The sequence below is a fragment of the Oryctolagus cuniculus genome, chromosome 11 (assembly GCF_051225735.1).
Source record: "Oryctolagus cuniculus isolate XC-2025 breed Fujian yellow rabbit chromosome 11, ASM5122573v1, whole genome shotgun sequence".
NCBI lineage: Eukaryota > Metazoa > Chordata > Mammalia > Lagomorpha > Leporidae > Oryctolagus > Oryctolagus cuniculus.
This window is the reverse complement of record NC_142877.1, coordinates 88653451-88669050: the sequence shown is the minus strand read 5'-3', so window position 1 is coordinate 88669050 and position 15600 is coordinate 88653451. Positions and strand designations below refer to the sequence as shown.

General features: G+C 34.1%; 1 protein-coding gene across 1 annotated transcript; it reads right to left on the bottom strand.

Moving 5' to 3' along the window:
* Nucleotides 1–609: 609 nt before the first annotated feature.
* Nucleotides 610–14186, bottom strand: NTS (neurotensin). The gene is made up of 4 exons (XM_002711375.6): nt 13977–14186; nt 11688–11749; nt 5063–5287; nt 610–952 (listed from the first exon to the last, which is right to left on the bottom strand). The coding sequence occupies exons 1-4, from the start codon at nt 14047–14049 to the stop codon at nt 800–802; spliced, it is 513 nt and encodes a 170-aa protein (XP_002711421.1). The 5' UTR covers nt 14050–14186; the 3' UTR covers nt 610–799.
* Between the last annotated feature and the right edge of the window lie 1414 nt (nt 14187–15600).

Sequence of the window (15600 nt, the reverse complement as noted above, 5' to 3'; positions counted from 1 at the left end):
TGCTTCAAGAATAGCTTTTTGCCACAAATGTACCCTCCTAATTTGGAAAAAAAATATTAGTCACATAATACCTCAGTGAAGTTAAAAACAAATCTTTCACTTATTGGATCAATGTGAAAAGAGGGTGAAACATTAATAAAAGTAACTCTTGTAATGGAAGCAAATCTTCAGAAAAATGTATGATTCTGATGGCTTGTTATCTTTTTTTATTAGCTATCAAGTTCATTTAACAGACAAAAAATTCAACTGAAGGTCATTCATTAAGATAGGCATAGTTAACAATAGTTCATTAATTGTTCTTTCATATGGTTCTATCTTACACAACCACTTTTGCTACATCTGGGAGATGCGTAAGTAAGTCTTGAAAAGAGCAAATTTCTACCAATCCAATAAAACATTCAGTCAAATACTAAAAGAGGTACTATTACTTTGTTTTTGGTTAATGATATGTAGCCCAGACTTTGCTGTAGCTCTTTGCTGTATCATTTATAATTTGATGTAAAATGTCAAATATTTTGACTATTTAAACAATTCATAATGTGCTTTGCAAAATTACAAAACATTATATGGATGTCTCAACTAATAGCTACTCCAATTATACACGATACATCATGCTCAAGATCTAGATTTATTTGAAAACATTTAGTCCAATTTAAATTAATGCAGAAAAGTCACATTCAATAAACCACAATTTTAGAAGAGACAAAATTATTGTGCTCTGTCACATTGTCACACAAATATAATTTGATGTTTAAAGAATGATAAAACACAATCACATGTAAATGAAATACTGATTTTCTCAGTAGTAGTAAGAACCTCTTTTGAGGATATAGGGTCTTCTGGGCTTATTTTCATACAGCTGCCGCTTCAGAATGTAAGGAATTTTTCTCTTTATGACTTCTTCCTTTTCATTTTTGTCATTTCCATTATCAAGAATATCTTCCTGTATTAACTATAATATAAAGAGAACAAAACTAAAAGTTACAGAAATGAAATATTTCATTGTAAGGATTTTCCTACATTAAATCACATTGCTATTTAGGTGGCAAGGTACATATGGATAAGGTACATGAGGTTCAAAGAAATTGTTTTGCCAAGGAACAGTTCTTAAGTTTTACAAAGAACTTGATAACTGTGATAAGATCAGAATCTGGTCTTTCGAGTTCTCTATTCAGGGTTCTTCCTAGTTCACCAAGCTAACTCTTTTCAAGAAACTTACATATATTTGAGAACATAACACTAATCCCTCCAATTGAAAGGACACACCAAAAGACATCTCAGTATTTTTCATCCTTGAGTTTATGATGGAGAGAACAAAATGGTAAGAACTATATATTTATATATATGTGTGTGTGTATGTGTGTATATATATATATATCACAACAAACACAGTTTTGAATCTAGTAAATCAAGTTTGGCTGTAAAAGTAACAGGATTTTGCATACAAGTAAGTCAAATACTGACTTGACTTGGATTTATTTTCAATCTTAAAGAATTCTTGCTCTTCTTAACCTACTCATTCATTGTAGAAATCGACATATATGAAAGCTATGTTTAAATGATTAAAATCTCTTTGGAGTGTGATTGCCTTCTAAGCCTTGGGGTCACTACAACTAATATTGGCATTTAAATTATAATGCATGTGCATACAATCCTGACAACAGTACTTTATTTTAGCCCACAGCTATTCAATTTCAGAGAAAGAAAAACAGCTACTGTCAGACAATCTCATTTCTTAATCTTTAGTTCCTCTGTGCATAGTCTGTAATTACTTGTACTATGCTCTATGCTCAGAATAATATTATCGTTTTATTTTTAAATCACTCAATAACATTCAGAATAGAAAAAGTTCCAATCTTATGTTCACTTGATTCGTCTTCATAAGAGTGTATTGAGAGTCTTTTTCTTTTGGATAAATCGCACATAATTAACATTTCCCTATGTCAAAATTGGTATTATTTATGTTTTATTGGCCTAAACAATATTTTAAGATTAAACCATTTAACTGGAATTGAAATTAAAGGATGACTAGCACAGCAAGTAAAATTAAAACTGGCCTTTTTGGTTTTTCATCTGGAAAACATCTTTTTGCTTGCCATCTAGAATAAACACTAGAAGTTTTGCTTGCATTTCATCTTTTCCACAGGATATCTGTGGTAGTCAGGAGTAAGTTCATTATACCAGCAAGCATGTCACCCTCAAATCTTGTGTTGGTATAAATTCAGAATACAAAAACATTAAGCAAATTTTTCTTTTAGGTTGATCTAAAAGAAGTGTTTCCCCTTGGGGGAAAATTTAAATTTCTATTTTCTATTAAAGCATTTTTTTAGACTCATCTTTTTTTCATATCTTTCCAATAGTCTAGCTTATCTTTTACAGCAACATATATCAATTACTGCAGTAAATTGTAGTGCTTTATTTTGAATAATCTTTAAGCTATTAATTTTGAAAATAATTTATTTTAAAGGTAAGCTATAACATATTTAAAAGTATGCCTTTAACAATGCCATGCTCAATTATGTCTTTAGTAGGAGAAAAGAGAATGAAATTAGAACTAGTATCTCAGGAATGGAACACATTTGAGTGTATAAGGATGAAAACTGTTGAAACTGTCAGATACTTAATTGGAAATCACAAGATATAGATAACCAAGGTGAACTCTCTACCTGGTGTAGGACTAATCTTATGAGTATAAAAATAAACTGAAAATTGATCACTGTGAAAAATAAGAATGGCAAGGGAAGAAGGAGGAGGAAGAATGGTTGGGGTATGGGTGGGAGGAAGGTACAGGGGGAAGCATCTTGTTCCCAAATCTGTATATATTAAATGAATGAAGTTGTATTCCTTAAACAAAATAAATTATTTTAAAAATCTAAACACTTACAAGGCAGAAATAAAAATATAGATAACTCTGATGGCTGGAGATTGAAAGCAAATTGCCCTTAAAATACCTATAAAGCATTCAAGGGCAACACTTTCTGAAACCTGTCCTAGTGTCCAGAGAGATAAGTCTTATCTGCCAGATCAGTTTAACTTGGGTGATGTGCACAATGGGTCTATTTTGCATTAACAAAGTGGGGCAACCTTGCATAATCCTTTGTTCTTTATCTCTACATTCCTTATCTTGTCCAAGAAATGTCCTTCTTTGAATTGATCAGTAGCCCTCTTTACTGAAGTAGTACCCTTCTTGAAGATGTTTGTAACCACTCCTATTCAAAATCAAGAATTTACAACTTGAGAAATGTATCCCTGCTTACCAAAAAAACCTTTTTGGGCCAGTAAGTTTAATGTGTTGCAATAAAAGAAAATTTACTCGCATGAAATGCATAAATTCTCACTAGAATGTGACTAATTTGGAACACTTCCCAATATTCATCAAAAATCTTTGGTGTTGAGTCTCCGTGTAAGTCACTCTTATTCTGTAATGAATAAACATTATATTTACCTTCTTACAGAACCTGCTTTTTTTTTTTTTTCACTAACAGGATATTCTTCAGGGTAGGCGTAGAATATTCTAGTTAATTAATTTCTTATCGCATTTACTCATATATTTGGTTCTGCACATTTACATTATGTGAACCCATGGAAGAACTGTTCATTGTTTTCAGACAACCTAGTTCTAGATGACTGGCTCTGGACATACATCAACTAACTGTTAGGAAACTGGCACAGTTGTAGCCAGGTGGCCGCATGGCCCAGCTACCTGAGCAAGGCTCCACCCCCATCCTAATGAGATTCGCTGCTCCTGCTTCCCTGCCCGCCCTCAGGCAAAGTTTTAAAAGGGCCTGTTCCTGCACACGTGCTCTCTTGCCCCTTCTCTCCTGCTGTCTCTCTGTTCCTCTCTCTAGCCTCCTCCTCTGGGCTCTTGGCTCTTGGCCCTTCTCTCCTGCACTCTCTTGTCTCGTCTCCTCCTCTCTGTCTCTCTCTTTTATAGTCTCCTTCTCCCTTTTTCCTTCGCCGCCCCTTCACTCCGGTCTGTAGGGTGTTCCCCAATAAACCCTTTCCCTTACTCCGGTATCCGGTGTGCTTTGCGACGGCTAACATTAAGATATAACACTAACTGCAAGTCAAATTTCACCAAAGATTCTTGAAATTTTCCAAACACACGTTCTCAAATAAAATGTGGTGAGTACCAGCATAGTACTTAATACAACTTATTCACCCAGTTTCTCATTGTAGTTCTGTATGATGAAACTTAGCTGTCGTGGCTATAGTGAACCTAGTTTAGCTGCTAAGAATGCCTGAAATTCACAAACATTTAAAATAGGACTACAAACACATGCACAGAGTCATGTATTTTTCTTTATAAACAAACACAAATCAAAGAGTTCTGGATAAAAGTGGAATGATAAAAATATATATCATATATATTTTACAAATTACAAAAAGATTTTATTTGCATAATGTATTTAAATACAAATTAAATTTAAAAAATGTAATGAAAGGTATATATCTCCCTATCTTATATGTTTTATATAAATGAATGTATGCATAGGTATATGTGTATTTTATTTGCATAAATTTAAAAAATGAAATGAAAGGGATATATCTCCCTATCATATGTTTTATATAAATGATTGTATGCATATGTATATGTGTATTTTATTTGCATAATATATTCAAATGCAAATAAAATCTTTTGTGTTTATTCTGGTTTTATTTGGAACACTTTGCATCTTGCATTTGTTTGTAGATAAGTAAACACATGACTTTGTGTTTCTAAGAAAACGTTTTGAATTCCTTAAATTTCTTAGACATGCCACAACCACCACCAACATCAAAAATTGCCAAAACATGTCATCCACTTAAGCATAATAAAGCATATGGATCAAATCTGCCTTAAAATCTATCCCTTTTTAAGATTTAAGATAAAATATTTTTTCTAAACTCCAAATATTGTAAGAACTCTTTGAAGATTTGGAGGAATATTGATCTCAGCACATGGTTTATTCTTTAATATTCGTGATTCTTCCTGTTATGATATGATTGGGATAAAAAATCAATACAAATGAGAGCTAACTAGTTTACATATAATTATATTCATATTTTGTTTTTGTTTTACCTCCCAGTGTTGAAAGGCTCTGCTGTGGCAGATTTTTTGGAGCTGGTATATTGTCAGCATTGCTTCCAAGCTAAAGCCATCTAAAGTGGTAGGGAATCTCCTTCTTGTAACAAGCTCCTCTTCACGAACCTCTCCTGTTTCTTCAGCTTGGCTGTTCAGGTTATTCACAAAACTGCAAACATTGAGCAGGGTCATTTTCCAAGAAGGAACACTTGCTTTAGTGATCTGAAATACAGAAGGCAAAACAACTATTTGAAATAAAACTTGTGGAATATGAGTAAGAAATAAATTTCTATTAAGTTAATTCATGGCATTTTGGAGTTTAATTGTTACTCTAGCCTAATAAATATAGTATTGCTGATATAATAACTTCATGTCATAAGTTAAATTCTTGGCATTCTCTGGATAATAGAATACATAATAGAGTTAGACACACATACACACACATACATACATGCATATACACAACAATTATATATGAAAGTAAGATATTATAGATGGTGGCCAGTAGACATATATATGTCTACACATGTCAGAGATGAAAAAACTAAAATTCAAAAAATATAATTTGCTTTTCATTATGTTCCAGCTTAGTGCCTAATGCAGCAAGAACTAAAATGATATTAATAGACTTGGACAATTACAATAGTGTGAGGCTGTTAACATATTCCTCACATTAATACCTGTCATGCAAGCATTAGAGCTGACCAATTTATTTGTGAATTATAATTATAATATTTCATGGAATTTATTTTCTAATAAGGCCTTTGTTTAGATTTATTTTATTTATTTGTAAAACAGAGTTACAGAGAGTCAGAGTCAGAAACAGAAAGAAAGTTCTTCCATCCATTGGTTCACTCTGCAGATGGCTACAATGGTCGGAGCTGCGCCTATTGGAAGGCAGGAGTCAGGAGCTTCCTCTGGGTCTCCCATGTGGGTGCAGGGGCCATCTTCTACTGATTTCCCAGGCCATAGCCCATAAGGGATGCCCATGCAGCAGACCAGGGCTTTAACCTGCTGTGCCACAGTGCTGGGCCCCTCTAATAAGGTCTTGTTAAAAACCATAATTAACCATGATCAACAATGTTCCTCCATATCAACAATAACCAATAAGAAAACAAGGAGTAGGAAATCCCCTAGCAGTGAAATACTCAAAATGAGCAAAAAATTCAAAGGGCACAAATATTATTTTTTCTCAAAGACTAAAAAAGAGATTTAAATGAACACAAGGGCATTATGGACAGGCTTAATTATAATAATATCAAGCTATATTTTTTCTGAACTACTCTCCAAATACAATGTAATTGTAAATCAGTGTTCCAGTGTGGAAAACACAGGGATCCTGGAAGTTGCAGAATGGGATTTGGCAGAATAATTATAAAGGTTTGACCGAGTGAGAACAACCAAGAAGATGTAGAAAAATGGTGTCAAGGAAAGGCTTATTCTACTAAATGTTAAAATGCATTTGAAAGCTACAGTAATCAAAGGGGTGAATTAATAGTGCAGGGATAAACACAAAATCTAAAGGAAGAGAATATAATGTTCCAGAACGGACCCAAGTGCATGTTTGTGTGTTGTATACAGCAAAGGTTGCATCTCAAATATTTTGGGACAGTTATCTATGGAGATATTTACATGCAGATATGATTATAACCTTTTAAAAAGACTTATTATATGTCTGTTTTTTCAAAAGCAACATAACAGAGAGGGAGAGAGCGAGACAGAACTTCCATCTGTTGGTTCACTCCTCAAATACCCAAAGACAGGGCTGGGAATGGCCGAAGCCAGGAGTCAGGAACTCCACCCAGATCTCTCATGTGCGTGGTAGGGCCCAAGTACTTGGGCCATTTTCTTCTGCCTTCCAAGGCACATTAGCACGTATCTGGATCAGAACTTGAGTAGCCAGGACTTTAATTGGCACTCCAATATAGGACATCAGTATCGCCAGCAGTGGCTTAACCCACTGTGATGTAAAGCCAGTCCCTAGTTAGAACTTTTTTGATGTGTTATTTTCAAGCAATATCCAGATAGATTAATATGAATAAAATAAACTACTGTGAAAATGTAGGACAATTTATTTTACAAGCCAGGAGTGATAACCTTAGCAGATTCTAAATCAATTTCCATAAAGACAAAGATGATTTTAAATACAGAAATGTGTAAATCACCAATATCTCTATGGAAACATACAGCATCCTGAACTCAATCAAAATCAATCTATGTAGAAAAAACTGGCACAAAATTTTAGTATCCTTAACACAACTATTAAGATTTCAAAAAGAGGGGCCAGTGCTGTGGTACAGCAGATTAAAGCCCAGACTTGCAGCACAGGCATCCCATATGGGTCCCAAGTTGAGTCCTGGCTGCTCTACTTCTGATCTAGCTCCCTGCTAATGCACCTGGGAAAGCAGCGGAAGATGGCCCAAGTCCTTGGGCCCCTGCACCCACATGGGAGAATGGAGGAAGCTCCTGGCTCCTGGCTTCGGACTGGCGCAGCTCCGGATCTTGTGGCCAACTGGGGAGTGAACCAGCAATGGAAGACTTCTCTCTCTCTCTCTCTCTCTCTCTCTCTCTCAATGTGTGTGTGTGTGTGTCTGTCTCTCCTCTTTGTAATTCTTTCAAATAAATACAAATAAATATTTAAAAAAGATTTCAAAAAGAAGTGAGTAACTACCCCAATTCAAAAAAATACTTTAAAAATTGAAAATATTGCATTAGTAACAGAAGCAGAAAAATTATGGAATCACTCCTTCAAAGCAAACATGTAAGAGAAATATGTGGAGTAATTTTCAGTCTGGTTACCATCAGATTTGAAGACTTTATATGTACGACATTCAATTGTAACAATGACATGGGGAACAAGGCACTCCAATCCTAAACATCTGTGGTTCAGGGTTAGGTTTAACTTCTTGAAATCTGTTTTTGGGGCCGGCATTGTGAGATAGCTGATAAAAAACCGCAGCCTGTGGTGCTGCACTTTGTGTCCAGGCTGCTCCGCTTCTGATCCAGCTCTCTGTTAATGGCCTGGGGAAAGCAGCAGAAGATAGACCAAGTGTTTGGGCCCTTGCCACCTCTGTGGGAAACTGAAGGAGGCCCTGGCTCCTGGCTTGGGCCTTGCCTAGCCCTGATAGCTGCAGATAGGAGTGAACCAGAAGATGGACGATCTCTCTCTCTCTCTGTCTATCCCTCTCTGTAGCTCTGACCCTCAAATCAATCAATCAATCTTTAAAAGAAAAAGGAAGTTGTTTTTGGCAACACATGTAAAAATTGTAAATGTTCATAACGTTTGATGAATATGTCACCCTAAAGAAACTAAGCTGCTAACATAAAAATATTCACTATAATATTTTCAGTTGGCTCGGAAATCCTTTCTACTATACCCTTGAATATGGTTATCCAGCATTGTTTAACTTTTTCTGTTATTGGAGTATATTTTAAAGACAATATGCTCCCATTTTGTGACAGCAACACCTTATAATGTTACACTTCAGAGGATACTATAAATTTACCTTTGGAAAACTCTTTACAGATATTGTCTTGTGTTTTCCAAAATTTGTTCCTAGAACATTAGTTCTGCACTCACTGACAAAAAAAAAAAAAAAAAAAAAAAAAAAAAGGTAAAGAAGAGAAAGAGTTCCACTGTTGAGTAAAGTGGAAAATGAATTTGAAAAAAATCAAAAGTTTTCCTGAATTTTAAGTGTCTCTGAGCTTTTTGCAAACCAGATATTCACTGTGACTTTTCAGTAGTGCCAGATAGAGCGTTCAATGTTCCCTAAACTAATTTGACCTTTGAAAGCCTGGTTTAAGTATCTGTGAACACAAGTATGAGATGCTTGTTCATAGGTGAGAAAATGAGCCAATCATTTCATTTTTTTTTTTTTTTTTGACAGGCAGAGTTAGACAGTGAGAGAGAGACAGAGAGAAAGGTCTTCCTTCCATTGGTTCACCCCCCAAATGGCCACTACAGCCAGCGCGCTGGCGGATCCGAAGCCAGGAGCCAGGTGCTTCTCCTGGTCTCCCATGGGGTGCAGGGCCCAAGCACTTGGGCCATCCTCCACTGCACTCCTGGGCCACAGCAGAGAGCTGGACTGGAAGAGGGGCAACCGGGACAGAATCCGGCGCCCCGACCGGGACTAGAACCCAGGGTACCAGTGCCACAGGTGGAGGAAAAGCCCATATTTCAATAACAATATTTCACTCTCAAAACAGTTTTATTTTCAAAATGTAATCACTCAGATATTCTACTTATAAAATTAAAAGAAGAAAGTTAAAACTTTTGAAGCTTTTAATAATGGAATTTTCCTCACACTAACGTCAAATATCTCAATTAAAATTTTAAATGATATATAACCCTTGTGCATATTTATAGGTATTGTGTGATGTTTCAATACATTTATATCCCATATCATGTTCAAATCAGGGTAAACACATGTATCCCTTCAATTTTGTATTATTACTTTGTGGGGAAAACACTTAAATTCTTTCTCTTGGCTTCCATTTTAAGAAAACGGTACAATATATTATTGCTAGTAAAATTTTAATGTAGTAAATTTGGCTAAAATAGTCCCAACTCTAGAGATTTCATTTGTGTAAAACTGTGAATATAGCAAAAATTATTGAATAACAAATAAATAAGAAAATGATTTTGTTTTAAAAATCAGGAAGAAAGTTTTTGTTCATCCTTGCAGCAAAATTGGAATAATAGTACTTCAGGATACCTACTTATCATACGTCATATCTTACTATCTCAAAGGTGACAATGGAATTTAATTATTTTCTTTAATCTGCTTTAGAGATCAGATGAAGCCAAAAAAAATTCTATTCTGTTAATACTCATACAGTGTATTTATTTATAGAGAAAAACAAAACCACTCTATATAGTAGAATCAATTTTCTTTCTGTGCAACATCTTGCTCATGGAAGAAATTAAAACCCTCCATTTTCACATGTTTTCAAAACATCTAGCATTCTTCAATCTATATCCTATTTTCAAGATTATTTAGAACTTTTATATGCCAATGTACACTTATAATTTCAGAAATGGAGTCTATATCAAGACACCAAGGCTTTCTATTCTCACCTATTTTCTAACCAAGACCATGAACTTGATTGTTTTCATTTTTTGGACTGAAAAAAGTGTAGCCATTGCTGTTCTGAGTGCAAAGCTAAGGATCTCTTATCATAAGTTAAAATATATTTGTACACTGTTTCAATGAGAAATTAAATTTTATCACCCCTGATATGAGATCTACCAAATTATGGTAGTATTTGGTTTCAATTAGATCGATTTTTCTAAATATGGCCATGATGAAAATCTGTGTGTTCTTAAATTTTCCCAAGTGTCTTTCAAGGACCCTTGTAGAACCTGTCTCTGTTAGCTTTATGATAACAGTGCCCTACACTGTCAAAACTGTTGCTTTTTACACACACAGAAAAAGTTCTTGCACACAAAAAGGGTTAGTTTTTCCTCCATATTTACTATTAAACAAAACTCAGTCTTACTTGTATATCAAGGATTGTTGTGCCTAGAACAAGATGACCCCATTAGGGAAGAGAAACTGAGATTCTAACATTTAGATTGGAATCTTGTTTCAGGATAAGGCAGGAGTTGTGAGCACATATGTTTCCACCTCAGCATCTGCTGAGTCTTCACCTTTGGCACAGCAGTGCTGTAACAATGATTGCGCCACTCAACTCCCACACTGCAAAATTTGTTTTTCCTTGAGAAACATCTTTTTGTTGAGAAGCTGTGTCCTGACCATACATTAAGATACACACTGACTCACTCCAAGTAAATCAATACTATATGGTATCATATTCCAAGGGAGATTTTCTGCTAAGTATAGGTTGGGAACCAGAAAAGTTGGCTTCAGAATTCTTGGAGAGGATTCATCAGGTTCATGAGACAAAGTTGCATTTAGTTTCATAAATGTACTAAGTAGGTACAGATGAAAACAGGAAGAATTTAAATACTGACATGCAATAAAAAGTAAAGTTAACATTTTTTAAAACCCTTATGGACCTGTAAATTTCTAGGATATCATGAACTACAACCATTGCATTTAAAAATAAGGAAACAAAATAAGTAATGTTAACTAACCCAATTGCTTGAGACCAAATAGTTGTCAGTTTGAGGATTAGAGCTCAATACTACTGTTCTCATCTTTCGCCCTTTCCTGTCTACCACATTTGCTTCTCGGGTAGTCATGAGCTTTCATTTTTAATTTAGGAAACCCATTTTGTTTTTCCTAACATAATGAAAAAAGGCAAAACATTCATTTAGTTTCCATTTTTGTATTTAACTCAAGGTCAATATCCCTTTTATCATACACAATGTAATAGGAATGCAAACAAATATCTTTAAATACATTTATATGTCTATATAAATTATAAATGTTTACTTCATTAAAGTTGAAATATGGTTATTAAAAGTCACTATAGCTTCTTTCCCTGTCACATCCACACCTTAACTTTTGAGAATTTAAAAAGTTGTCCAAAAAGGGAAATGCCTCCCAAGGAACCCTTCAGTCTTGATGGGAAATTATTACTGTAAGGAAAGGACACCATGTTTATAATGAAAGTTCAAATGTTCTTCAACCTTAGGTTAGAAGAAAGAAAAAGTTACCTTTGATGTATGCATATTGGTCAATAAATCTGCTTCTAATGCTTTCATTTCCTCTTCAGAATCTGAGTAAAATCAAAACCATATGTTTACTACAAAGTCACAACATACAACTATATTGTAATTTACAGATTTTAGATTCATGTCAAATAAAACTTAGTCTTAGCTTAGTGTCCATTTCCTGTATTTATTCTCCTTCAAATAGTATTCAGAAGAAGTAGATTGTGATTTTACTTTAGGCTGACAGGCTCAAAGAACAGAAGCACTTCTAAGAAAATAAGCACATATTATTTCCTAATAAAGATATTCATGATTTGGAGTTTTTAATCTCCGAACATGAGTAAAATTCTGATTATATTGTCTGACACTTGGTTAGATCAAATATGCTACAGTACCTTGTTGTTATCAGCAATAGTCTTCATACATAAAAATATGCATGTTGGAAAATGTAAGTACAACAAAATTTTTCAAGACAAATTCAAAGAGAATTGCTTATTGATAATTTTAAGACACTGAGATTTATTTACCTTAAGATACTATTTTATAAAGCATTCTTTGAAATATTGTTATGTACTTTAAAGAGGAATTTGGGATTATATGCACTTACCAATTTTGTCACAGGCAATTAAAGAAATTATTTAAGCTAAAGTGGAGCTGTCTATCAACATATGCACAATAATGTTGAAAATATATCTCAAATTTTTAAGATATTCTTTAAAAGTTTCCATTAATAAATATTTCAAAAATGAAAAAAATTATAAATACTACATGGTATTAGAAATAAGTTATCAAACACCATAGCAAAGTGAATTCATCCATATTCATTAACCTCTTTGATATAGGACAAAGTAGAGGATAAAAATACTTTTCTCTTCCTTGTACTAGATATTGTTACTGAAAAGAAGCATCACACTTGGAGAAAGCATTTGTAAAATTGTCTCTTAGGAACTAAATCACACTTGATGTCCTTTCCTCCTATTTGTTAGAAATGCAGTTGGTTTTTCAAAAGGAATGACAAATTCCACCAGTCACTGATGCACAGTGTACACCAAAATCCCCATAAATTTTGACTTACTACAGCAAATAGTATGAAGAGTAAGTAGACACAGTGTTTAACAATATGCTCTAAATATACTTTTAATCTCATGTAACAATTAGGTAAAATAATAATTTCACATAGAAAGATTTGTAAAACTAACCTGTCATTTTAATGATTATAGAAATGAAAACTTTTGCATAAATCATATTTATGTCTGGTGCTAGATTTTAATTTCATAGTTTTAAAAAAACCTTGAGTTTGAATTAAACATTTAGATATCATCATATCCATGTGCTATAAAAACATAACCAACTTAAATGATTTTTATTGTCTTTAAATACTAAGGTTTTTTCCACTTTGCTGTGATCATTCAATTATTTTACATGGAGTAATTGAAGCATATTGTGATCATTATATTTCATATTACTCCTATATACTGATATCTTATTTCAAAGTGAGTTATGGGCAGATAGTTAACAATGTGTAGCTTCTCATTAATGGAAAACACAATAAGGCTTAATCATTTCTATTAATATAAGATTACTAATTTTCCAATTACATTTTGAATCAACTTTGATGTCATGCAAATAATTCAAAAATTATATTAATACCATGACTTTTAATACATAGACTATATGTAATGTATTCTCATAAAAGGCTTGCTCTCTTTTTTGTGTGTTTCAAGAAATAAGTTTTCTACAAATAATGTTTCCTTCATTTTTTCATTAACTACCAATTTTCACTTTATCCTAACACACACAAAGTTAAAAAATTAATTCTGGGACAAGAGTAAGAAATGTAGAGACCACTGCTTCTCAAGAAAATGTCTAAGGATGAGAGCAAAATATTGTGAATGGAATGAACTTTAATGATGAGTTTGAACACTGACAGGCACCGCCTCCATACTTCTCATTAGAGAATGACCAACCTAATTTAAAGTTTGTGTGTGTTTGTATGCATGCCTGCTTGTATTTCTGTAGTGGCTGCATTCCAAAGGGGAGCATGCATTGTTTCCTTGAAATCCCTTTTATTACTTTGCATATTTAAAAAGGGGAAAAACACTCTCAGTTCTTGTAATCATAAAGACAGAGCAAGACGACAATATACACAGTTTCCATCACCAAAAGCAAATTCTGAATAAAGAGGGTTGGGGGAGGATTCTTCTCCCTGGATACATTAACGTAAGTAGCAGCACACTGTAAGGGATGAAAAAGAAATCATTTCAGGGAGTTGTGAATTGCAGCTGGGCTTACCTGAGCACAGACTCCAGGAGCTAAAAGCCAGAAGCATCACGCATACCAGCTGGATTTTCATTGCTGCCTTCATTGCTTTCTGCCTTCTAGCAAGCCAAGTCCTTGTAACTCAGAAACACGCTGAAGAGGGCTCTCTCTAGCACCGCCTGTTGCCTTCAGCTGGCTTCGAAAGTGAGTGAACTGTGAGAGATGCTCTGACCATTCCCTATATATATATAAATATATATGTAAGTAGGATGATGTCATGATTGCACAGGGATTATCTTTGCAGGATGTGCCCTTCCTTCATCTCTACCCCTGCCCCCTCTCCTCACTTCCTCTTCCCCCTTTCCTTGGCCCCCACTCTCCTCCCCCACTTATAAAGCTTGAGTGAATGTGACGATCTTCCCTAATTGCTGCTGCTACTCAGGATTTCTGACGCACAGAACGAGTCATTCAAAAACACTCTCATATACTATGTGCTAGCTGAGAACCCCCAGCACCATTCTTTCCCAATTTCCTCTCATTTCCCCACTCCAAGAAGTTGTCATTTTGATTTTGTGAAACATAGATTTGTTATTTCTAATACTTAAACAAAATCTCCGTGATTAATGAATGCATCAAATTAGTGAGCCTTTTGGCTTGGAACTTCTTAAAGACTTAGAGTATATTTTTTAGTAACCCAATCTCCCAAGCAAATCTTTTTTGATTTCATAACTATTACATGTTTTAGATAATACAAAGTAGGAGAAGGAATATAAGCAGTGAATAAGTTAAAATCCAAGGATTTGAGAACACAAAGAACATGAACAAAAAGAAAGAGGAATACTTCCAATAGGATGGTTTTCCTAACAAATTAAAGATTTTAATATAAGTAATTGGAAAAATAGCTGAAATATTTATCCTGACTTTTGGTTGATTGTCTTAGAAAAACACTATTGTATTTCTAAATCCTAGCTATCTGTTACTTAAGTGTTTGCAGGTGATAGACTTACCACTGATTTTTTTTTTAATATATTTTTTCCTGCCCACACTACTCTGCTCTTTTTGGATTCATTCTTGGTCATATCTCATTCTTCATAAAATTTCCTCCTCACTGATGTTCACGACTGCATCAACATTCTTTCCTGTTACAGTTCTCTGTAATGAGACTGCACTTTGGGAGAGGACGCAAACCCAGGTAACCACCACCCACCAAAGTCCCATTTCTAAAGCAAAGTCTTCACGTATTCCATGAGTTGCAGTGATACTCATTCTTTGTCTGTGTTCTCAGAGGAAAATTGCTTAAAATGCCTTTTGGAATGAAGCTATCTTCTTACATTAGCTATTTCAGGATACATGGAGTAATCTGAAAAGGCAGCACTCTTATGGGTGTGAATATTTAAAGATAAAGTTGTTTGAGACTTGTTTAATTTTTAAATATATAAATCGATCAAGTAGTGACAATTGAGAAAAATTGTATTTCCCCTTATAGAAAATTGATCTCTATTTTACAGTATATGTTTATGAGATTAACTTCTCTATTCTTAACCATAAATTTGTGAAAAGGGATTAATTCCAGACAATAATTATTTAAGAATTAGGAGTCATTTATGGAATTTAATGCTCCAGAACTGAATAACAGCTGATGATTTTATTACCTTTA